The sequence below is a fragment of the Tympanuchus pallidicinctus genome, unplaced genomic scaffold (assembly GCF_026119805.1).
Source record: "Tympanuchus pallidicinctus isolate F22 unplaced genomic scaffold, pur_lepc_1.0 scaffold2, whole genome shotgun sequence".
In the NCBI taxonomy this organism is placed as follows: Eukaryota; Metazoa; Chordata; class Aves; order Galliformes; family Phasianidae; genus Tympanuchus; species Tympanuchus pallidicinctus.
Window position 1 is genome coordinate 11,818,104 of NW_026294721.1, and position 27,090 is coordinate 11,845,193.

General features: G+C 36.0%; 1 protein-coding gene across 4 annotated transcripts in view; it reads left to right on the top strand.

The window, feature by feature from the left end:
* STX18 (syntaxin 18) overlaps window positions 1–27,090 on the top strand; it is a 540,575-nt gene that overhangs the window by 379,318 nt on the left and 134,167 nt on the right. For 2 of the 4 annotated variants that reach the window (XM_052681672.1, XM_052681673.1), the window contains exons 1-3: window positions 7,657–7,714; window positions 8,554–8,611; window positions 22,237–22,387. The exons of 1 other annotated variant lie outside the window; for it this stretch is intronic. Coding sequence is in view for 2 of the 3 variants with exons in the window: in XM_052681673.1 (XP_052537633.1) it covers window positions 22,334–22,387 (54 nt within the window). In the remaining variant the exon portion in view is untranslated. Of the gene's footprint in view, window positions 1–7,656; window positions 7,715–8,553; window positions 8,612–22,236; window positions 22,388–27,090 lie in introns of those variants that run through there. One more of the 4 variants, XM_052681674.1, reaches the window with a different exon arrangement.

A 27,090-nucleotide genomic window follows, 5' to 3' on the forward strand; every position in this document is an offset into this window, starting at 1 on the left:
CATTTTCATTTAAAAATTAGTAAGTGCTTTCAGCAACAAAGGATCTTTTTTTGATGTTCAGGGCTTTCCTTTGAAGATGGAAACCCTTTCAGAGTTGACATAATCTTTTCATATCTTTCCCTTTTCATCACTGTAAAAAAAACCCAAAAACTTCTTAAACTTTTTTCCATTGAAGTAAACCTCTTTCAGAAAAAAATACCTTTAAGTCCAAAACACCCACAGTATTTTCTTCAATTATCCATTTTAATAATAATAATAAATTGGTGGGAATGGCATCTTATTTTTGAAAAGAAAAAATTAAAAATTTTTAACGAAATATCTACAAATTATTGATCAGCACTAAATTAAAGAATATTAATGGTATGGGGAATTTTTGTTTGTTTGTTTGTGTGTTTAATATGTGATAAAATGTACTTTGGGGAGAATATCAACATCTGACATAATAACCAGGCAGACAACGTTAGAATTACAGAGCTGAAGGGTGCAGAGCCATTATTAATTTCTGGCAGCACAATGCACAAATACTATAAGGCAGCACAATGCACAAATACTATAAAGCTGATACTATGATTCTAGGTTGGGTTTTCCTTTCTATAATTTATTTATAGGAGAGTACTATCAGACCATGAAGCACAATGGGTCTCACCAACAAAAAAGAAAGAATCTCTAACTTTTATGATACGAAGAATTAAATTTGCAGTGGAGTCTGTTGCTCAAGACAGTGTTCTGTAACACGGACCATACTTTATATCAAGATCAGGACATATTTATTGCTCAAGCTGTAAGGATTAAAAAAAATTGTTTACAGAAATTATGAGATGATACCAAAGCAAGTACTAGTACAGTAAATCCAAAGGTCACTGAGCAAATGTACTTGGCCTTGAATTCAGCCTCCTAAATGGAGCCTGAATTACTTCTAGTTCATCTCCTTATCATTTGTTTGACAGCTCAGCGCACTGATGGTTGTGTTCTATCTGTTTGTGCTGCTCAGTATTGCAGAAGGCTCACGTTTCACCACTACAAAGTCTGTGATGAAGCTCAGCAAAGTTCTTGCAGCTTTTTTGAGAGCTGATTCAGTCGCAGTGGGATCGTCTGCAATATGGCACAGCTTCTTCCTAATCCCACTGCTCTTCTGTACCCTTTGTTGCTGGATCTCTGCTTTCTGTCTCAGCCTCAAGTTCAACAGCTTTGGAAAGGAATTCTCAGCTGAAAAAGAGAATTTGGCCTTTATTTTTGGCCCTGAGAGTAGGAAAATGTACACAGGGCCAGAATATGGTTTGACATGATGCGTCCAGAAGAAATGGATAGGAAGTGATCCTGTTTAACTGGAAATACTCAATACACAGAGCTTACTCATCTAACCAAGTACATAAAATATAAAACAATATAATAATAACATAACACTCTCTTGGGTGCATCATGAGGTACAGTAAAATATCTTTTAGATAGTGATGCACAAAAATCTCCTTTTCAGATCATACCTAGAAGTATTCTTGGGCACACTACTAAATGACCAGCAACATGCAGTGCTTGATAGCATGAACACCAGTTTTCTCAGAGAACAACTTCAATAAGGATTAAACTCATCTCTTCAGTATAAGTGGCTGGTCTTAATAAATTTGTTTTCATGAGTTTTCATTGTTTTACCGTACCTGAAATACCTCAAATTAAATTCTTTTTAATCCAAATACCTGTTGAAATTTATTACTTCACATGACCATCATAAGAAATAGAAAACCTATTAAAAAAAAAAAAAAAAAAAAGCAAAACAAATAAAGAAGTTGGACAATGATTCCTGGTTCTGCAGCCCTTTTCTTAAATTACAAGACATGAGATAATGATACTGCAAATGAGAACGTTCACAGAGATGAATGCTTCTATCTGAACTCAGACACAATCAATGTAGAGAGAAAAGAAGAAACTTAGCAATACTAATGCAGCTATAGCACAGTGTAGAACTCCTGAGGAAGCTGAGGTCACCATTTAAATAAGCCATGTTCTGAAGACAGTGGAAGCCAGTTCTGCTACTGACATTGCTCTTCTCATCATGGATCATTTCTCTTCCCTTACCCTGCCAGGCCATTTCCATGCTTTTGTCATTCCTTCCATTGTGCCAGCATGAGAGTTAGTGCAGCTGAACAGTGACTCAGACCAGGGAACTGATCCAACTGAAAACTGAATTATTTTTTTTCCTGGCTGTGTTACTTCTACCTCTCTCAATTCTGGTTCACTGTGTGACCACAGGAAAACTTATTCCAACAGATGGAAAGGCTCAGCAAAAAGAAAGAAACAAGTATGACTGTACTGGTTGTACTGGATTGTATTATCTGAAAATGACACTGTGGAAGTATGGAAGTGAGGACTACTCCCAGCTACAAAACTATCTTGCTGTGTGATGCCAGGCACACTGTTCCAAGTCTCTCTTTCCAATTTTAGTCTATTTAGACTATGGTCTTCAAAGTAAAAATGTTTGCTTATTTTGTACTGCTGTAATTAATTCACATTTGAGTAACTGTGATAGTAAAAAGAAATAAAAATCGTGATTTCTGAGGGTAAACAAGTGTACCTAACGGATTTACATTTTTAAAAGGAAATGCCAAGTAATCATCTCATGGAGTACAGCCCTAAACTACAAGCTACAGAACATGATTTTTTGTATTATACAGTGTCTTTAAAACTAACATTTTACTTAGCATTTGAAATGCTGCAGATTTTTTTCTTATTCAGAAAATAAAATAATCTGAAACCATTTTTATCTGCAATTTTTAGGCACTCTGGGCATACATTCAATCATAATATGACTAAAACTTCTGTTTGATGTGATTAAATAAGAGGGAGGTAACAGAGTATTTTCAAAGCATTTATCAGCATATCAGAGCAGTGTGAATATACAGACAAGGAAATTTTTCCACACATGAAGTGGATATAACAAGGTGTTCCTAGAACCTGCTGTTGATCCTCTCTGGCACTTCATCATCTTAGAGACTTCATTGTGTCTATTAACATTTAATACTTTGCTTCTGCACATAGACCTTTCCTTGACTCCACATTTCTGTTTCCCTCTGCTACAAAAAAGGCCAGTGGAGAGAACTGTTATAGTTAATTTTTTCCTTGAAACTGCACAAGGTTTTTAGCTCCGTTTTCATAATTTTTTTATTACTGGTGTACATTTGACAAAAGAGAGGATTTCTGCATATTAGCCAGTGGTTACCCTGGTGATGGAGACAACAGCCAACATCCCCATCTTCACTACCACTTGTGGAGTTGAGCAGAGATACCATTATCAAGAAATATCACTGTAGGACAATCCAATGAGACAATGCTATTCTCTTAATTTCCTTGATTTAAATTAGTAGTTGCAATATTGATTATGATGTAAAGTCCATCAGCAAGAGAAGATTCCATTCTTCAGGGACCCTTTAGGCTATAGTTTTCATCTCATATCCTACTGTTGATTTTTTTTGAAAAAGCATTTTTTGCTTTGCTAATGCCCCAGTAGGAGTTTAAGAAGTCAGCTGCAGCCAATTGTACTTTCTCCTTTCTCTCAAAAGGGGATAAAGCTTTCTAACGATTTGAATAAACTGTGATTACATCTTCATTTGTCAGTAATGGGATTACCACGCTGATAAAAGAGACTTCAGACAAGCATACATGTTTAGGATTGGTGTAAATTACCCAAGAGGGTCAGGAAAATCCCTTGGACTCCTTAGGGCCCTTCCCTCTCTCTTTGAAAACTTGCTGGCACCAAGAGCCCTCAATAGCTGGGACCAACTGATCATTCCCTGCTGGGGGCTGGGGCTGATCTCCTGTGCACATGCTCATTGAACTGGAAAATATAGTTATACACATCCAAGCCTACAGTTATTTTGTTCACTATAGCTAACAAACTAAACATCTTTCAACTACGTGATTTTATCTATGGATAAAGATGATGTCATAAATCTTAGTCAGCTAAGAATGAATGATTAAGAGATAAAGACAATCTAATAAAAAATATAAGTGCTGTTGTCACTAAATGCCTACGGACTCCATGGTGAGATAATCTTTTTAACATGGCAACCCATCCCACAAGCAAAATATTTGTCCAAAAATCCATTTGTGAAAGAGAACAAATGAGGAAATTCGAAAGCAAGTAGGAAAGATGTGAGTGAGAAATGAAATGCAAATTTAAATCCTGTTAGGGCTAAAAAAAGACAAAGGCTTGAAAATAATCACACTTTGAGTCTCTATAATGAATTGCATATTACAATACAGAGGGACTGCTCGGGAGAATTCTAAATCTCTGCAGAATGCAAGCAGCACAAGGATTAGTTAGCTCTGTAATTGTCTCAACTTTAGGAGGCCTTGATTCTGCCATCCATATACCTTTTCAGTGGGTTTTACTTGTATTGGCATAAGTGTGGTTCCCTGTAAGTTAAATACTAACCAAAAATTTATGGGCTGTACAGCAAGTTGTTTATATTGGAAACTGAGAAATATAATTTGAGTATGTGTGCTAATCTAGTGGGGAATAACTTCACTGAAGTGAAGTGAATTACATCAGAATTACATATGCAAAACTCAGGAAAAAGGAAAGAAAAAGTATGGTTTAGATAACTGCCATATGTGATACACAACACTGAGCAGCTAGCCAAAAAAGTATGCCATGGTATGAATGGTCAAACTTTTGTTGATGATACTTTTTACATCTGTCATTTTTTCTTATATTTCTTGCATTATAAGAGTAGGGTGGAATTCATCAATGTAATCAAAATTTCATACTAGATTTGAGTAGAGCTTTTGTTCTGCCTTTATCATTTTGCTAGATATAAACTTTAATATAATGTAATAACACATTTGAGGGGAATAAAATTTGAAGAGAATGAAAATTAAGTCAGAATGTCACGGTAAATATATTCACAATTATAAAAAAACTATCTGAACAGGAATGTCAGCATTATGTGAACTACAAGGAAAGCACAGATGAGATTACATTTAACAGTCTCTTCCTGTTGACTTTGGAAGAAGAAAAGTCAAGAATTCAGTGAAGGCAAAGTAAAAAGGTTTTGATATTGGAAAGATGAAAAACTGAAGTCAACAAAATCTTTCCAGAAAGGTATTAGAATCATAGAATCATAGAATATTCTGAGTTGGAAGGGACCCACAAGGATCGTCACATTTAACTCCTGGCTCCACACAAGACCGTCCTTGTTCTGGGTCACATACCAGACACTGAGACACTAGAATCATTGAATCTGTCTTAAAGACTGTCTTCTTGCTGTCATCTACTTCACCAAGGTGGATGGTTCCCTCCTACATATGCAGAGATTGGATAAACTGAAGGGATTGAGACATAAACAGAAATGGAAAAAGGCAGAGTTTGTCCTCACCCTCACTGGCTAGCACAGAGCTGCCTGGATGGGATCAAGGAAGCCCATCTTCCACTGAGATCCCATCTCCCACTGAGCCACTCCTTGGCTGCTCTGGCCATGGATGAGCAGCCAGACACAGGGTACTCCTGAGCCACAGGTTATTGAACAAATTCTTCAGTGCTTCATGTGAGCTCCTCTGCAGGAGGAAGACCTATGATACAGGAAGCCTATATATTATAGATCTATTCTGCAAGTATCTGGAATCTTGAAATACGTTAACAGAATATAAATATAGAGAACAATCAGATTATACATAAAAACTAAGACTCTTTAAGGGCCATGAACAATTTTAGCCAGACGTTGCTGATGGTTTAGAACACAAGTCCTTGACATTTAAGGTATTTTCCTGTTCATTCTCACAGAACTCCAGCTTGTGAAATATATGTAATAGCAACACTATGATGAGACTATTCAGATTCATAAAAAGTATTTTTCTTAGTTCACCAACTTTTAAATACTAAAGGAAGATTCTCCTTAAAATAGAAGTCCTAAGGATTCACAGAACTTAATACTCTGATTTTTGTAATAAAATTTATAAACAACTAATATATCAAATCAATATACAAATAAAATTCCATATGAAAACATTTAAAGTAAATTAGATTTATGTCAAGATGAAGGAATGAAGAAAAGCTCAAGCAGTCTGTTCTAATTGGGTTCTCGTGATAACTGGGTTTTTCAGTATGACATCCCAAAGGCCCGATGCACGCATGTAAAATACAAAGAGCCAGGATAATTTTTTGCATTACAGCACTCTGAGGAAGATCAATCACTATACATCTCCACCTTAACTATTAGTGGCAGGAAGTGTTAACAGTATTGGCCATAGTAACATAAGTCATGTAAAAACACCACCTATCACCATCATTATATTAAACTTATTACATACTTCAGATTCATCCAACACATTCTAATAAACCTATGCCAGTCTAGTTAGAGGATCATGTTTACTGAATTACATTATGAGATGACCCACAGATGACACACATTTTTACAGTGACAGGTGTATCACTGTAGTTGTCATCTGTGACAAATAAAAGGAGGACAAATGGAAAAAAAACAAAGAAACAACCACACTTTGACACTGTGACAAGTATTAACAATTCATTAGTGACAGAATGACAAATTTTAAATGTCACATTTAAATGGGCAGATAGCTCAATATAGAGAAAAAGTGATGAAGACATAGGTCAAATTAACAGAAAAACAGAATTTTGACTCTTTACCATAGGAAGGGCAGTAGAAACGACATAAGAGCAGGAGATTGTGAAATCAAAAATTTGAGAGAAAGTACTCTGATGGGTGGCACAAAAGGGTTAATAAACCAGTTAATACATTTATGTATGTGTGTATGTAAAAATAACAACACTGAAAAAGATAGAAGAGAAGAAAGGGATAGAACAGAGATAGAAGTTAGTCATAAGTAAAGAAAGTAGTGATAGAAAAGTAACAGAAGGTTCACTAAGAAGGTGAAGACCTGGAAAACAATTAGTTGGCTGGAATATTTGTTAGAAAGTGTTCAATAACAGAAGCCAAGGGGCAAAATAAGACAATATAACTATTGTAAGGATTACCAAGCAACAGCAGCAGTGAACTAATGAGAATCAGTCGGTGAAAGAAGCAGAGTCTTCTTGAACAGTGAAAGAGAGCTTAGTACTTTTGAAATGATGTCAGAACTTGCAAGTGCCAGAAGAAATCCAAAGTTGTGATGTAAGGAGAGGGTGGTCTCCTTCCCAAAACTTTCTTCCTTCTCACATTGGCAATCCTTTCTAATATCTGCATTTGATTCTAAGCACTAAAATTAGTCAAAGATCTCAAAGAAATCTTCCTTACAATTCAAGCCAGCCTTTTTCCCTGGTCTTCCCCCTCCCTATTCTATGCAGTACTAAGAGAAAAGACCCAAGGAAGTATTAATCTGATGATTTTAGAATCCAGTAAAAGTAAATTCTAAAATCAGAACCCATTTGCCTAGAGTGTTCTTCTATTAGCTATATGCTATTTACATGAGTCTTTAATGTTTGGGTTTTTTCTCCTTCTCATTGGGCACTTTTTTTCCTATTTATAACTGCACAACATCTCGCTGAAAAAATCATCCATCACTTGCTGGATAGAGGTTTAACCAGGTTTTTGAAGCCAACAGTTCAAGGTACACTGCTTTGTAAGATTAGTTAATCATAAGCCATCGCAGTCATATTAGGAAGTTGTATTAGGAAGAAATTCATCACTAAGTGGATGTTTAGGCTCTGGAAAAAGTTGACCAGAGAACCTGTGAATGGAACAACCCTGGAACTGTTCAAGACCAGGTAGGATGGGGCTAAAGGCAACATGCTGTAGCAGAAGGTGTCTCTGCCTATGGCAGGTGGGTTGGCACTAAGTAGATGATCCTTAAGACCTTTTCCAGCCAAGTCATTCCAGGTGTCAAGAAGGGGCAAGAATATCAAATATAGAGAGAAATTCACTTAAGCATCTATCCAATGGCTAAGATCCGTATGCAATGAACATCCAGCAGCTTCTTCATCAATTTAATAACTTTAATTATTACAAATAGCAAAAAACTCAAGTCTTTTGGAAATCCTATCCTAAAGAGTAATGTAAGAGAGTTAAAAGCTGACAACTAGTGGTTTTCAATTAGATTTATATTTCTAATTCCCTTGCGTACTTTTAGAAATTATATTCATGGATACTGATTAAATAATTGGCACCAACTCTGAAATGTTTTTCTAAGTTCTTTTGATTTCAAAGGGAGTTAGACACACAAAAAATGTCTATTGGAGGATTAGGTACTTGGTATGTAAGCAGCCCAAGTCAAAGTTGCACCAGGCTTTATTGGAAAAACAAAGACTTTAAAATTTGAGAGCTGATAGAGATCACAGCAAAGAGAGCAGCATACTTTATACAGAGCCACGCTTAATAACAAGGCACTGTAGCAGCTGCAATTTCTGAGTCATTTGAAAGTGTAAAGTTAAAGCATTAAGCACAGTGTTCATTGTGAAAAGAATTGCATCAAAAAGAAATGATTGTTTACAGCATTTTCAAGGTTTTTACCTTATGAAGCACACCAGCTAGGAACTGCACACTGGCTGTCCAAAAGCTGAAGGATATCACACAAACATTTTTGACAGTGAATGTCAATGTTTTACAGGCTGATTTGGCCCAATTCCACGACAAGCAGGGTGGAGGGAGCCCGTGGATCAGAAGAGGTAAGGGAAAAGGATAGAGTGATGGGCCTAAAACAGAACAGCAGCAACAATCTGAGGAGAAACAAACTGATTTATTAAATAAGATATCGGAATGCAAGAAAACACACTATAATACAAAATACAACAATATAATTAGAATTGGAACTAGTAAATCAAACTAAATGAGAGTGTCCGAAAGCCAAAGGCCTTACTCTAATGCTGAGGCAAGACGATCTAGGGAGCTCACACGCTGCCAAGACCAAAGGGAAAAGGGAGGGTCTCGTGACTTTGCCAGGGGATATATTTCCTCTCTGAATGCAAAGTCCTCTGGGGTACGTAGTTCTTCTCTTCTGGGACAAGTACCTGGAATTGGAGAATTAACTCTTTAGTTTCCTGTGCACACCATGATGTATTGATGTGGAATAACGATAACCCAAAAATCATAAAACCATGACTGTGATTTAGATATGGCAAATATGGCAATGCAGTCAGGGCCAGTAACATAATCTTCACTTTTTCATTCAGTTATTTCTCACAGTCTAAAGGACTTCTAAAACTTCTTTCACTCTCCATGGGAAAAAAATGCTGCTCCTGAAGATGTAAAACATGACATTTAATTTTTTATTACTTTATATATGTTTTCAGTGACTTCTATTAAAAGTATCTAGATGATCTCCATTATTACACACTGCAAGAACAGCACTGAATTTCCTCCTTAAAAATTCGTGTAACTTAAGCGGATGTAGGCTTCTCTTCCATTACATACACAAATTGAATACAGAATTAGAATATCTATGACAGAAGAAAAAACTTTCACAAGCCTTCTACGTTTGTTATAAACACAAATTGTGGAAGAGGCAATGTGACTTTACCAGGACTGCTACATCTACAGATCTTCACAAAGTGAAGAATTGACTCAGATTAAACCAGAAACCTGGGCCATACATTTAGTTTCAAATGATACTAAGTTTTGAATTCATTACAAAGAAATCAGAAGAACTCAGATGTAAAGATTAAACAGTTCATTAATACATTTGTCATCATAGAAACCATTACACTTGATAATGTTATTGCATGTGTGTTCAAGGGAAGTTACTTTCCAGTTTGTGTTAGACAACACCAGTGATTGGGTGCTACTAAAAGAAGTAAACAGATATTCAGGAAAAAATTGTAGAATGAGAGAATGTAGTCAGTCTTGAAAGATCTATGCATGCTTTGCTTAGAGAAAAAGAGCAAAGAAAGTAAAGTGGCCCCAACAGATGACATCCAGTTACAGAAGAGTGACATCTGTGTATGTTTCTTGAGTAAGAGCTAAAATAGATATTTTTTAACCTGCTAGGTTTATTTGTTTTGTATCCTTCCAAGCAGCTTTGAATTTGTCCCCTAGTTACGTATGCCATTATCATTAGTTGTTTTTTTTTCTCATCTGTAAACATTAAGGTCAACCTAAGGCCAAGTATGTATGGGCTACAAGAAGTAAATTTGCTCTGGCTAAGAAAATACTTGTGTCTAGGTCACGTGATACTGCCCTTTCCTTTCATTTGGAATCCTTCAGATTAGAGAGCAATGGCCTTAAAGACTCATACAATACTTTGCAAATTAGTTCATCTGTCTATCAGTCATTCAATTGGTTCTTCAGCCTACTGTGAAAACGTCAGTAGTCCCTAGCATGATCTTCAACAAGGAGATTGGAAAATAAAATTATCCACCAACGATTTGAAAAAAGCAGTAAGTTTTTGCTAAAGTGCTTTCCTTCAATTTATGACAACATATCCCAGAAATGATTCTGCTTCTTTTAAAAATATCCCAGCATCTCTATGTACATAAATACTGTATGAATGTGACTGCATGAGTGGGTTAACAGTTCTAAACCTATCACATATGAATCTATGTATTTCTCTGAAAGTATACTAAGGTTTATAGAATGAAAGGCAGATCCAAATCCACAACCTATTTATACAACAACAAGCTGAACAATTGTGGTCAAATAAAATATAATGAAAATATCTCTGCTAGAAATAATTTCTGAGAAATAAATCATGGAATTGAAAGAAAGTTTAACTTCAAATGCTTTGAGGTTTATTGACCAGCTCTATAATATGGAATGTTTCAACACACTCTTAAAGCTGTCCCTTCACAGAGTGGATAGAACACATTGATTTGAGTCTTTTGGATCTAGGTTGGCTTTATGTTTCAAAATATGTTTTCCCACTCTGATATGATTCCCTGTTGTAAAATATTATGCCAGTGAAAGGAAAAAGAAAAAGAGAATATGAATCAGGGTTCATATTTTGGACACTGAGTAATGGGGATTAAACTTATCTAGACCATCTTATTGCCTCAAATAATAATATTTCAAATGCCATTCAAAAACTTCTGTCTGCAGAAATCAGAATAAAGACCACAGTTTTAAACTCAGGGGATCAAAATAGGCTTCAAAATTTGGAAAAGAATGATGTGAAACATATTAATCACCTGCAGAGCTGATCACTTCAGTGGTCTTGGCTGGGCTTTACAAGAATCTTCCCGCATATCCCTTGCCAACAGTCATCACTAACTTAACAGAGCTACCAAATTGTTCCATAACAATCATAGGCTAGCTTTTCTTATCTGCCTTATAATTTGATAAGTATTGAATTCAATTTTATAAACTTTGTGGTGCCAAAGTCACTTCATTTTAGACAGCTGAAAAGTCACTAAGATCATTTCTACAACTAAGGAGTAAAAGTACTGTTATTAGTACTTTAAAAATAAGCCCAAGTCAAAAGACAAAACAAAGGTATTTGTAAGATATATGGAAGAAATATTTTAATATGAAGTTAGATACATTGAAAAGGTGTGATATGTGCAGGAAGAGAAGATAAACTGTCTGTAACAACAGAAGGAATACAAAAATATGTATTTTTCAGCCAGAAGCTGGATTAAAAAGGTTTGGAGTTCTCTGTGAAGGATTTGTTTCCTTTTTGATTTCTTCTGTATTTAGGGGATCAGAGGTATGTACATTGTAAATGACGGGGATTGCATCAGAGGTGCTAGATTCAGTTATCACTCACCCTAACAAAAACAGCAGGTGAAGCTCTTCATTTTGGCTAACTGTTCTGTTAAAACCAATAAAAATAACAAAGAAGTAATAATACAGATAGTAATCTGATGCCATGTTAATTTGTTATCTGGGAAAGGAATTACTAGTTACGTCATGAGATGGATGTACCAAGAAATAGTAGGAACAAAATACGACGCTGTGATTCCCTAAAATTCTGATAAAACGTAAGTAACATATCCTCTGTTTGTTTGTGTTTTTTTTTTGTTTTTTTTTTTTTTTTTTTTGTAAATATGAATTTCTACAGTGCTTAAATCATGCTAAGGAATACTCAGGAAATGAATTGAAACCCTGTGATTTCTGCAAGATATAGCTTGGATTTTCTCCCCATTGGAGAAGTAACATCTTTCATGAATGCATGAAGGGAAAGTAATGTTTATGAGCTGGGTCCAGCTGTGTAAACTCAACAGTTGTAAGAGTGAGGTGCATCTTCCACTTGCTGGGATGGTCTCCCACTAGTTTCACTGATGACCACTGAATTAAAGTACTTCTCTACAGAAGCAAAACACAGTGATGCATTGTCTATATTCCTGCAGCAACTCACTCTACAGTTAATCAAGATCACAGGCCACTAAAATAACAAACAAGATTCTGTTAGCTTGGCGTAAAAGGCAATCTTCATGCTCAAAACAGAAATTGTTTTCCTCCAGAGTCATGTTCTCATGTTTGGAAGAAGAAAAAACCCATAGATAAAAGATTACACAGAGAATTCTGCTATTCATAAAACCTTATATGCCAGCAGTCTTGTTCTATCTGAAAATTCATAAAGTAGTTCTTTAATAACAGAAGCTGACTGCCATTTATAACCATTGAATAGGCATGGTAACTAGACACTGGACTGGCTTTACCCAGGTTTCTTAGAAGGATGCTTTATAATGAAATGGGCTATTTCAGACAACAGTTTCAGGAGCTGATAGTTTTAAGGTAGAATGATAATTTTTCTTTAATTCCATGTTACTGAGTTTATGTCTTACCACAAAACACCATGGTTTCAACTTTATTTGCAATGGTTAATTTTGTTCAGTAGTTTTTTGAAAGACCATGCTTTTTGCAACTGATTAGTATGTTTGTTGATAACTAATAAGTAAATTCCTAGTAAATTCCAATTAAACAAATTGTCATATATTACATAGACACCAGTCTATGCTGTAAAATGTCCTTGAATCCATACCAGTAAGAAAAAGACTGATCTGACAATGGGTTTTCCTGGGCTGCTCAATATCTGCCAGGAGGCAACACCATTAGACATTCTATAAGCAAAGGTAACAAGGTGAAAATTTAGAACAATATTGAAAAACAAATTTATGCTAACTATTTGAATTACAGTAGTGGTTAGTATGCATCCTTTTTCCATCACTAATTATGTTAGACAGTTTAGCAAATATCTAGTCATAACATTATAGTGAGTGAGTTATTGATAGAATTACAAGAGAAAGAGAATAAAATGTTTAACACCTGCTCCTAATAAAGCACTGGAATGTGATTCAGTTGTATTTAATAGACTGCTAGAAAATAAATGAAACCAAAGTATCTGTATCCTTTTGCTAGCAAAAGAAGGTAGGAAAAACAAAGCAACACAAAGGAAATAAAAACTTCTGTTTTTGTAATTCTCAGTTCATAGCTGAATGTATATCATAATTCAAGGGTTAAAAGTTAAAAGTTGTATTATCAGACTACTATTAATACTTCAATATTAAACACTCATATTAAACACTCAAAATGTACAAAAAAAGAAGAAATTGTGTTGTCTGTAGAGGTATTTTCTGAATCCAGCTAGGAAAATAATCATTGCAGGATCTTTAACTACACAGTCACTCGCAATTTTTTCTGCATATGGATGGTATTTCATAACATTTCCTTCAGTATCTTAATACTCTGTTTTTAATACCTGATGCCATTTAAGCTATTCTGTGCAGACTTGCATTTAATTTTATTAATCCATACCAATTTAATATTTTTAGGATATACCTGTGAAATAAAGGAGTAAGTTCAAAAGTTTTGTTACCTATTTTCTAGTATGATAGCATGATTTATTGTAGGACTATTATACTTCCCAGTGCTTATGTGCAGACCATAATTCCCAACAATTTTATATTTCAGCTAAAATTTCAGGGATTAAGATCCCAGGATTTCAAGTTAGACAGCAAGAGCACAAAGATTTTCAGCAGGGCACTGAGCTACCTATGCTGTGAATGTCTGTTGCAAAACCTACATCTGAAGTGGACATAGGCATTGCTAGGCTCACAGTTATATAGGTTCACCTATATTATTTGCCTGTTATCACATCCAGCTTTATCGTAATCCTTGAACAAAGTTAGATACCAAAGATGGAGATTCAAAGCATCTGATGGCTAACCAACAAGCAGAAATTGGTACAGATTGATGTGTGAAGTCTGTGCTAGTTTTAAGCAAGTGAATTAAATGACTAGCTAGAATCTGATAGACTTGCCAAAAAAAGATGTATAAATTCTTGCTGAATAATTGGTTAGATACTAGGTCTGGATAGTAGGAGAGATTATTTACTTATAATATAACATCCTAATAGTTGGACAACTTTGGAAAGTGTGTAATGAGTAACGATATAAACGTGAGCCTAAGCTAATATGTTTCACAGGTACAGGTGAGTTTGGGATGAGCGTACCTTCTATTCCTTCCTGACAAAGCTGGGAACTATGCAAAAAGGTACATAAAATTCAGATGGACCAAAAAGAAATGGACAGCATAGCTCTGTGGCAGTGGTGCAGGCAAAATAAAGATCTGGAAATACTTGATTTAGGGCCTTTTCCTAGTATTTTCTAACCATCAAGAGGCAGTTAAAAATTTAAACAAAAGTTTGAATCAAAAACAGGCTAAGAATGGTTAATGACTTGAGTATCTCACTTATCCTAAGTCCCAAGCCACTGGAAATTGTTGTGGCTGTTGTGTTCTGGACAGCTTTGAATTTAAAATATTGAATGAATTGAATTTAAATGATCAGGTATTTCAATACGTAGTGTCAATCTTCTTAATTTGTGGCAACAAACCTTCTTAATCAGAGGCAACTTGTGGCTGGTAGCTAGCAGGCCTGAACTCTTGCCAAATATTTTTAAGCTTGTTGACAATGAAGCAGCTAAAGTCTGAAAGCTACAAATCTATTTCACTGCTCTGCTATATCCAGCTTAACAGACTGTAGAAATAAAAATAAAAACAAAAAAAAAGAAAGAAAGAAACAAAAAAACCCTTAAAGATCACACCTCCTTTCTTTACTGCCCTTTTGTTTTTTTCTATACTGAACAGAAAAGATTTAGTAAAAAAAATCCCCACGTGAAGTCCAAGGCTGACACTATTACATGACCTTAACTGAGAGACATGAGGTATGGTGCTACGTAGTTGTTATTGATAAGACACTCAAGAGCAGGAGAGTGGAGCCATAGCTGAAGTGGATGATAGACTAAGCTACTATCTTTCTCTGAATAATCATTTTGGCTAATATGAGACTTAGATTATGTAAGAAAATAATTTGTCAGCAGAACTTAACAGTACAAAAGCTTTCTGTGTCTGCCTTCTGCAGACATCTAAGAAATTGTTTCCTTCCCATGAGCAATCTGTCCATACCAATCCCAGCACAGGGGCCAGATACGAGTTAAGTAAGGAGTATACAACCCAGGGTTTTTCTTCACATGCTTTCTACAAATAAGTATTTGTTGGAAAAGTGACTGCTTTGCTGTCAAAAGATGGGATCTGTTTCAGAACCATGAACACTATTGCAAATGTAGAAAATCTAGATATTTGAACATCTACCTTCTACTTGAGAGCAAAAATTCTCACGTGAATGCTAAACAAGTGCGTACAGCATGGTATTATGAAGTGTAGAGAGAGAAGCTTGATAGTTTTGCCCAGACACATTAGCAACAAATACAGTAGCACCTAAGTCAGTAAAGATGTTTTCTGACAAAGCTATTTTCTTTCAAATTCTCCACTAAATTACAATACACTGCCTTTAGCCAGGAAGCCAGCTCAGCCATAGATAAGTCAGGAGGAAGAGGAAAAAGTGAGGAGGAGGTGGAGGCAATGTCCTATCCCAGCATCAGGCAATTTTGTAAAGCATGCACAGCCTAAGAAAACTGGCTCCAGCACTTTCATCCATCACATCTCATTGCATCCCCCTGTAGTATTGTATTAAAATGTGGATTTAATAAGTATAAAGACTCTGTAGTCTTCAGCTCATAAATCCAAGTTGTACAAGTCTGTGCCCAAAGAAAATAATCCAAATTCAAGTGGCTAGAAATCTAATTCTGATGGAAATGGTACATTAAATACTCCAGAGGTAATGGATGTGTAAACAGAATGTAGTGCTTCCTGCAACTGAAACATTTGAATTCAAACCAGAAGGTTAAGTTTGCCTGAGCCTGTAGTTCAAACACAGGAAAAAAACCACTCAAAGTCCCAAATAAAGTTGATCACTATGGGTTTATGCTCTTGGTAGGAGTTATTTTAAATTACCAGAATGCTGTTGAATAATGGCAGCTGCCACAGTGAAAATGCTGAAGTGTTTGTCAAAATCTCCTGCTTTGGTTAAAAAAAAACCCCCCCAAAAAAAAACAAAAAAAAAAGTAATTGCACCTAAATCCAGGAAAATAAATAGATGTATAACTATGAAAAAATCCATAGGCCATATGTATATAGCTGAAAGAACAAGAAGTAAGGAACAGTTCTTAAACAGCTTATTCACACAACTGAGATCTTCAAAGAACTAGATTTAAATAAATGAATAACCATTAATAAATCTTTCAAAATTGTTTTGTTCGCAGGGCTGGATGCATGCCTCTTTAATCAACAGATTGATTGATGTCTTTAGACATTTTAGAAATATATATGACCATGGAAATGTATTTAAAATATGGCTCACTACGAAGGGTCACTAAAGTATTAACAGCTCCCCAGAATCTAGTCCATCCTCCTCATGCAGAGTAATATCTTCCTGAACTGCAGGATCTTGCTGTATCTCTCTGTATTGCCAATAGAAATGTTAGCAGAATCAAGCCCTTAACAAATGTATGTCAACATGGTAATAATAGATTCCAGTTGTGCACAGACTTATGCATGTGCTTAATATCAAGCACATGAGTAACTCCAGGCTAGAACCTGAGCATACAAAAGAGCATAGTCCAATCCATTGAACTCCTGTGTACTTCTTGACAGGTATCCTTTTGTTCACCAGCTCCGTCCCACCCCCCAAAACACAATTCTCCCTTTTATTAGTTTTCTAAACACAGATTTTCCATCAGTTAATCCTTTTAATGTCTCAGAACCAAAGTAAATATGTAAAAATGTAAAAATATATATTAGACAAATGCAAAAAATACAAACAGTTCTAGATTTTATTAAAAATAAATCAACATGTTCCCTCCTGTTCTACATTACATATAAAGGAAAGGCAACAACTTAAAGAAACAAAACCAATGCCTTGCAAAATAATCAAGCTATTTTCACATAGTGAAAGTCAGTGGAAACTGATCCAGTGTCAGGACAGTTTTTGAACCCATTAAACTGGGCTAAAATCCCATCTTGAACTCACTTTTCTCTGATAAGCTTTTGCCATATGCCTCAAAGGCATATGCCATATGCCACTTAATAGAGGAGATGACTCCTCTGCATAACTTTTGATGCTGTATGTTTAACACCTAAGAGTGAGTCAAGGAGTCCTGTTGTCCTGGATTTTGTGTTTTTGGCAATAGCCTATCAAAATGTTGGGTTTTTTTTCCTCTCCGTGAGTATTCACACACAGCGTTATTTGAAGCCAGGAAAATTGCTTGTTATCCCTTTTTACTTAAGTAGATGAGGTTTTCCTATGCTATAGTAATTCTTGTCATAAAAGTAGAAATTGCTGCATAGATCTGAATTAACCTCTCAGTTGGTATCAGAAAAGACTTTTTGATGTAAAGCACTTTGGCTTCTTGATTCTCAGCTGTAACAGATCTTTGTTTCATTCTTTTTTCATTTTTTTTAAAAAGAGATTATCTGCTATAGAGTACCTATTATTTTACTGTTTCATGCCCTGTAAGCACTGTTTTCACGCTTGTTTTCTCTTCCTGTGGCAGTAGCTTGTGCTAAATCCCGATCTTTACTTTGTTGCCAAAATAAAAGTAAATGGTTTTACAACTTCAAAGCACAAAGTTAGTCTGGATTGGATTGTCAGTACCTAAAAGTAAGCTGGCATGAATGCTTACCTGTCTATAGCCATATCTAGTTCCTTCTCAACTAAAGCTTGGATATCGAATTGTGAAATTTAGTTTCTAAGAGAATTATTGCAAGGGGAGAAACTCCCATTACTTTTATTTAAGTATATAACAAGGAGTACCTAGAATCATTAGTACAAAATGCATGCTCCCGAACCACTAGATACAACAGCTTGCATATGGTTACACATCTTTCCCCACCTGTACCAAGTGTGCCTCCAACCTAATTGCTGGTCATCAGGGGTGGTTACTCTCTGCCAGGACTGGGCTCCAGTGATTTGCCTGGTTGAGATCTCCTTATTCTCAAAGGTAAACACATATGCTGAATCACTGTGAAAAATCACTGCCTATAATGAATTTGAGTGGACAGCAGTATGGAAAGAATTCCTTATGTATGAACTACTGGAGTGGTTACCAGGATTTAATTTTTAGGACAAAGATATATCAGTGTATATACCTGTCACTATCAAGAAGAACATATATTGTGGTTTGAAATATCACTCTAAAATATCATCCAAAAAAAGCCAGCTTGTTTCCTTGGCTATGATCAGAGAGGTTGTCATTGTAAAGGTGTGCTCACTACTGCCTGCTTTAAAAATAATAATACAAAAATCTGATGTAGTAAGCATCATAAGATAGTAATAATCATCTTTAACAAGTAGTATGTCGTGCTTTGTTTTCATAACATGATCATAGAACAGAGTATAGGAGATTCAGAAATGCTGTACAAGTGAGCTTGTCAAAAATAAGGGCTAAGCAGCTCCCTAAAATCACTGTCAGCATCTGGACATTTTGCAGTGGTGGCCGTTTTGGAGGAGTGACCAAGTGATGATAATTAACCACTTGTCCCCTGAGAGCAGATGATCTGGGCTGCCTGACGCTCACTGAAATGTGATGGCCTGAACTGCTGTAACCAAGTGCTCATTCAGTCACTTATGCAAACGATACATAAATCACAGCAAACAATGACACGCCTAGGGAAATCAGGCCACTGAAATCACAGTCCTTTTCCCGCTCACATCCTTCACCTCCCCATCAGTACACGCAGTGCACTCTGTGCGGCCTCTGCCACCTAGCTGTGGTGCAGCAGATGCCATTATTGTTGGACTAGATGATCTCAGATCTTTTCCAACCTTGATGATTTTACAGTTTGCCCAGGTGGGTGCTGCAGAGGGGAGGTTGAGCCATCCTATTTCTGATAGGCCCGTGGCTGTTTGGGTAGCCAGGCATTCTGTCCCCTCAAAAATCAGACCAGCAATGGAGGGTAGTGGCTAGCGTCTGCTACAGCAGCTCTGGTTGGTTGGCATTCCCTACAGGTAAGGAAAAATAGCCAGTGAGAGAGAGTTTCTCAGCAAGCTTTGTTAAGCTGCCTGGTCCCTGTAAGAAGGTGGTGTGAGAAAATGGCGGACAGTGAAGGTCACCATAGAGTTACTGAACTTTACATCTTCACAAAGAGAGTAGCTGAGCCTGATTGGATCTACTGACTGCGACACACAATGCTGTGCAGAACACCACAGACCAGCAATTATCTCTCACATCACATAGGTGTCTGCAAACCACTCACTTTTTTGGATCACTTCAGCTTCATGCACCACTACAGTAGAGGCCGCGCAGGCAGACTGTGAGCCTTTGGGCATGGGCCTGGTGAACAGGGCCAGTGGTGCAGGCATGATGGCTACAGAAAGGTGAGGAGTCACTACAGACCTGTGTGTATGGCTCCAGTACAGAGGCTCTGCATGGCAGCCAAGTGTAAAGAGGCAGAGTTACACTTAGTTAGCAAACACAGGGAGACACAGGAGCAATAGCAAATACTGGAGCATAGAAAGAGGATGGAGAAACAGAGATATTTATGTAAAATGTTCACTCCTTAATGTTTGCTCTTCCACATCTTCCTGAACATTACCATGGTAACTCAGGATTGGATATACTTGCTCTATGCCAGAGGTAGATGCCTGATAGTAGGCAACTATAACCATAGTCCTTCATTTTCATGACAATCCAATAATGAAAATTTCCCTGATGCCTCCCACTGAAATAAAGGAGAGATACAAAGAGAAGTGGTCAGACAGAGAAGTGAAAGACCCTCATTGGAACAAGCATCATTTTACAACAATTACTTTGCAGCTCCTTGCCCATCAGAAATGAGATGGTGGTGCATTAGGGTAAGAAGGTGATTACATTGCCTCCCTTTCAAGCTCTAGACCAGTGCTGTGACTTGATATGGTTTTTATCAGAGACTGCAATGCTGCATTACCAAGTAAGCAGTAAATTATGTCAAAATCAATTATACTACCCCAAGCAGAGATTCTGAGTAGAAAATGAATGGGTCTGGGGGTGGAAGGAACAGACACTGCTTATGCATTTTGATTAGATAGCCAGCTATCATTCTTCACAAGAATAGAACAGCCAGCAAGTCAGGAGATCAGGAATATTAGTTGACTTTATCACATCTTATATTTCATGCTTGTTTTACTACAGCCTGCAAAAGGAGATCCTGGATCTTAGTAGGAGTCCCTTAGTATGATACAAGCTTTTCTGGTTTTTAAGTGCCTTGATTCAGTATCTGAGAAAATTATGACTTGAATGTATAGACTGACAGAGCAGATATTCACAGCATACCTTTCTACCTAGAAAGTGTATGAATCAATGAATCTCTATTTCTAAAAGACAAATTTTAGATTTATGCAGAAAAACATTTCCTTGCAAATATCACTACAAATTGCAATAGCATTTATCAGACTAAAATCCCTTCTAAAATTGCAGTGAGTGAAAAGAAACTTGTTACTGTAGATTACCATGAACAAATGAAATAACTAAGCATGGCAGTACATCCTGCTAAACAGGGCAGGGTGGGATGGAAGATTATGTGTGCTTACCTTCATATACTGGCCAAGGAACTGTAAAGCCAAAATAGGGCCAACGAAATGTATAGAAAGAGGGAATCTCCAAAATGGATGAGAAATACTGCTGTTACTTACCTCTCTTAAGGTCATGAACAACACTTATGTTTGATGACTGATTTCATTCTGGATTGAGTGAAAAATAATCACTGCTTTTGGAGTGTTGAAGTCTCAGAGGGATATCTGCTAGAATGCACAACAGATCATCATTTAAACAGTAATGTTACACTATACATTTTCCTCCAGTAACATTGTAATACGTAAAGACAGGCAGATGCAATGGAATGCAGAATTTACTTCCCTAAGTATAAACGTATGCTATTCAATTCAATCTGTGTTGAATACAAAGGCTTCAACTATCCCTAAAAGCATTTCAGTGTCCTTGGAGTTTCTTTACATTGCAGTTGGAGATGCTGACTTCTATAAACTCTGTCTTTTCATCTGGCTTTTCCCTGACAGAAAAGCACGTTACCACACATCAGCATCTTTGCTGTTTTCTTCTTTCTGCAGCAAATGTAGCTAAAGAGAAACTGTTAAAAAGCCTGCTGGATCCTGAAAAGGCTTAGGAGCCCATTCTATTCTTTAACACTCATCTTATAGGATATATTCCTGAACCCTTCTTTTGCTTGATAATGAGATTATATTTCTCTAGAAAAACAAGAACTAAAATGGTCTTATCTGTATTAGAAAGAAAAGTGAACGTAATAATAAATAAAAAACCTAAGACTTCTAAAAAGAAAAAAAAACAAAACTCAGAGAAATTTCTAGTATCCTGACTCTAAGAACTTGCCCTATATCTGATTTACTTTTTTATTGCCTCAGAAGCCATGTCCTATTTATATATTAAACAACAACAGAAACCTACTAAAATGATCACATCTGTTCTCAAGCAATCCTTAAAACTTTATTGAAGAAACCTGAATTTGTTTTCATTTGATTTAAAACCTGGTTCCTAATTCAATAGGTAGCAAAAATGAAGTTTTATACCTAGCTTGTGGTTTGCTATTGAAAATGGAACACTTTAGTTTTTTTTCCCTGTGTTGGAATGTATACATAGATAACTAATGAATGTAATGCTTCCTTTTTGGTTGATACTATCATTATTTCATGCTTCAGTTTCCTCACCTGCAAAAAAAGGTAGTGTTATCTTTTATGGTGCTTTGAGATCTAATGCTGTAAAAATATTTTAAAAATTACAATTACAATGATAATTAATTGATACTAGTATCAAGTTCAGCTCCTTCAAAGCTATTTAACAAAAGTTCCTTTCCTATGTACTTCACAGTGTAGAAGATTGGTACTGTCATCATGCACTATAGAGGGGCCTATAAATGATGTGTTTCATTATTTAGGTTTTTTGTTTGTTTTTTAATTATTATTGCCTTGTAAGCACGTAGGATGACTTAAAAATGTTTTCTTAATCTTTAGAGGCAGCCTTGATTTGCTGTTACCTGGAGATGCCTTCTTGCCTGCTAGCTTGTGATGTCATGGGGCAAGTCAACTTAACTCGTCTGACAACAGCAATATGATAGTATCACAAAAACACAGTATTCATGAGAGCAGTCCCTCTACATTACAGGTTGGCACGTACACTTGCACTGGGGGAAATATGGGTTCTGTTTTGAAATAACTTTCTGGGACAATGGTAATAGTATCATAGATGAAAGTGGGCATAAGCATAGGTTTAAGTTATGTTCTATTTATATCACATCTATCTAAAGTTTTTGAGTGCCTCATATAAATATAGAGGCATTTCTGATTATGCTTATTTATTTATTTTAATCTTTTTTGATGTCGTTGTTTCCTGAACAGTGTGCTGAACCATTATACTCACGAGGATTAATTTCAATATTATTATGAAGGGTTTCCAGATGTCCTATATAATTTCAGAGGAGTTCTCATACAATAGTCTAAAATCATGTGTCCCTTACTAAAGAAGATGGAATATTTGTTATATTCTTTTTCATCACTTATAACTGGGGGAAATGAGAACACTGTTAAAATTGCCATGAAGACTTTCAGACTTGTACCTCTGACGGTCTTCATGCACCATGGATAAATCAGTGCAGTGTATGAGTTCAGAGTGCTGCTGCTGCTCTGCATGTCTATAGTATAGTAGCTGTACAGTGTGAGAGTCCTTGAGTTCATGCTCCACCTTATTTAAGCTGTAGCTACTCTCCACTTGCCAATCCTATTATCAGGTTTGTGTTTGCCCTATAAGTTAAGCTGGTCCCTGTTATTCTTCCTAAGTCTATATTGCAGCTCAGCTATGCAAAGACCACTTCAGTGATAAGAAAAGGAGTAGAAATATCTGTTGCCTGCTACCCTGCCCAGAAGAAGAAAGCTGGAATGAGAACCTCTCACATATGCAGTTTGGAAGTGAGAGATTATTACTCTCATTTTTAAATTCTGGCAACATCAGTAGCAACCTTTCTCTGGTGTTAGGGCCAGTTGTGACTATCCACCAACACTTAAGAAGTAAAACGTGATTGAGGCTATCAGCGGGTGGCACTTCATCCTTAAAAATGGATAGAGTTCTTTCAGCAAACAGAAGGCTTGGTGTAAAAACATGATTGTTGCTGTTGCTGGATTAAACTTAAAGGACATGTAAATGGTTTATTTAAATGACAATTGTGGATCTAAACCACAATATCATTGCTTTCAAAAAATTTATGTATTTTTAATGCTTACAGCTTTTCTGTGGAAGGTTTCTTCGAGGTGCTCTCATAACTATCACAGTATATTTTACAATATAGTTTAGAAAATGTTGCTTTTCTTTGTAATTTAAATGTTTTTATTTCTTAGTTATTTATCTCTTGCATCTTTAAACTTTTACCTGTACTGAAGAGCCTCTTCAACTCTTCAAAACCAAAGTTTATAAGAAAAAAATAATACTAAGTAAAACAAGGCCTTCCTCCTTCTACAGAGAAGTTTCCTCTGATGTTTCAGAGCTCTGGTGGAAAATAAAGCACTTAAACATAGTGGCATACAGTTCCACACTCAAATGTAAAGGCGCTATCAGTGTAGTGTATACAGAATGATAGTGTAGTGTCTGTTCCCTAAGGAAGAGTAGATAAAGTAATCTACCAACACAAATGGACTTCAAACAGTAGCTTTCAGCTAACAAAAATAAACATGACATTGCAGATTTAAAAGAAAAATTAAAAATTCTTTACACTTCTCAGCTTTCCCCCAGGAACACTCTTCCTTCCTCCGAGTTCCATGTTGTCTTGGAGAGTGATGTGTTAAGGTCTGTGAAACTGGCAGGCTGCTTACTTTCGGTGTTTTAATTAACAGCCAATGTTGGCTGAACAAAAGGAGACGTGATTTCTGCAGTAATAGCAATAATTTTACCGGGCAGAACTGGCTGCAGGATAGGAAACAGAGTCATCTTTACTTCCCCCGTAGAGTCCATATTTGCTTAGGTGTTTAAGTATTTCACTGAAAACCATTTTAAACCTGTAAATGTTGTGGGTCAAACTTGCAAGGTTATTTTTCAAGTTAATTTTACATGACGTTTCAATGGGAGGCAACCCATATATCTGCATTTGACTCCATTCCAGTAAAATGTTGAAACCAAGAGTTTGATTTGTCCATTGCTTCCAACTTACAATTTCAAACTGAGGTTCTAGGAAGAACCAGAAAGCTGTTTGTGGGAAATGATCTTAAAAATAATTTTTGAAATGAAAATCAAGTCAGTACCAGAAAACTAAAGAATGATTTAGCTGCAAACTAAAATGGCAGGCAATGGTAGGGGGAAGGAAATAGCAGGGCTTAACAGGCTACTGTTGGTAACCCAATACTCAATGTACTTGCTACCATGAATCCAAATTTTGGCGCCTATTTTTTCTCTCCCTTCAACACTGATGCCTTTCAGGCACTGAGATCATCCTGAGATTTCTGTGCTCAAAGGAGATGCAAACTGGAGGATTTACAAACCTGAATGTTTCATTACTCAGCATCCTTTACCAGATGCCAGAGGGAATGGCCTCAAGCTGCACCAAGAAAGGTTCAGGTTGTGTATTAGAAGAATGTCTTCTCAGAAAGAGTAGAGAAGTGCTGGAAAAGGCTGCCAATGGAGATGGAGATGTCACCATCTCTGGAGGTGTTTAAGGAAAGTATAGATGTAGTTTTCAGCAAGATAGTTTAGTGGGAGATCTTGATGGTAGGTAGACAGTTGGACTAGATGACCTTATAGGACTTTTCCAAATTTGATGATTCTATAATGAACAGGAAACTAGGTATACTCCCTACAGACATAGATCTTTGGCTAAATATTGCTTCCATTTTTAAATAGATTGTTCACAGTGTCCCAGTATGCTATTAATATGCCAAAGATTTATCTTATCTAATATAATTATCATTTATCATCTTCTGCTACAATATGAATATCTTATTTTCATTTTGAATTTAGTGATTGTGTAAGTATTGTAAGAGACAAAGACTTGCTACAACAACATTTTATGTAATTTAACCAATGAAAACATTCTATTTTAGACAAATTAAGAGCAACAATGAGTATTTTAATCATATATTTTTATTTTGGTTTAGAGTTATAGAGCATATATCTGTATTTGCAACTATAGACTGTATTATTTGAGTATCTGGTGGGCTGCATTGGCATTATATGCATCTAAAGAGGCAAAATTAATTAGAAAACAATGTAGATTCCTTCATTCTTCAGTGTAAATACATGCATACATTTTTAAATTTTTTAAAGGAAATAATAAAAATGATGCAAATTTGAAGGATCAAAACTTTGAATCTAAGATGACAGCTTTATACTGGTGTTATTGAAGAGTTTACGGAAACTAGAATATTATTTGCATAAATGTTTTGGTGAAAATCTCACACCTCGTATATTCCATGCATTTGATTCATCAAGGTACAGACATTCATAACAGATTTATTGCAATCTCATCATCAATCTCCAGAAACTTTTATCTGATACTTGGCTAGTCAGAGACTAGAATAGCACTCTGAACTGTGAAAGGATTGTTTCTTTGTTTCTTAACTTCATCCCGATGGGAAGGAAATTTCTTCTACTTATATTAGAAATATAAATAGGAAAAGGAAATATGTATAAGCAGGAGATCATGTATATTCTCATCGCAGAGACAGAGATGCATGTTATTAAAATTCTTATTTTTCAAAACATATTGGTACTAACTAATCTGTGGTATTTTGTTCAGTTATATCTTAAAAGTATTTCAGGATAAGTATTTATTCCACAATCAATAACATTCACATAAACAGCTGAAAATAAATACAAATTTGTTTCTTCCATTGCCTGGAAGAAATCAAGCTAAATTCCACCCAGAAACCACTAAGTCAGTAGTTTGTCAATAAAGGCCTATAAAAATAAATAAAACAAAATTGTACACAGCTTCAAAATCTTGAAGATTAATTTTTACTCTTTCCCTCTGCATGATTTTGAGGGAAGAAAAAAGGGGAAGTTGTAAAAGCTTTTGACATTCAGTGTATTAAATCAGTAGAATTAATTGTCTTGGAGGAAAAACAATTTGCTGAAATAACAAACAGTACAACCATACGGTGATTTAACCAATAAAAGCAAATCATTGCTGTGATCTAGCCACTGCGCAAAAGTCAAAAGTCCTCATCTGGGAACTTGCAGTAGGTTTTCTATGCATGAAATATCTGAATGACCCATCTGTCTTCTTGAGTCTTATGTGCTGATGCGTATTTTCCCAGCTTGGGTTTAAAGGTGGAGTAAGAAGGAATGGGATGTTTCAGTAATATAAAAAGCACATTTTCAAAGCTGTAAAGTCAGAAATACTGACCCACAGCACCTTTCCATTAGTTCTTAGGGGATAGGACTGACCTTTGGGGCTGCTGTCATGCTTGTTTTGTTTTAAGGTATTGTATTTTTATCCTTTTTTCATGCTTCGTTGTAATTGTAACTGACTTGAGTCAATACCTGACTTTGTCAGCAGAAAATACCAATGTACATTTCTTCTCTGTTAACCCAAGTACTGCTTCATTCAGCCAGTGCAAAGTTTGACACAGCTTTGGAGAGCAGCCAGGCAAATATAGCAGAAAGTCTTGAAAGTTAAATTAGGAGAAAATTACAGCAAAAACATGAAAACAGAGACAGTTGCAAATAACTATACATGACAACAATGTCACCAAAACTAAACAAATAAAAGGTTGTTATTATATTGTATTAAGTGTAAATGTTCTCATCATCTGCCATTATGGATCCTGGTATGAAGTTTGGAAAAGGGCATGTGTATGATTATATTTTCCTTTTGCTGGCCATGA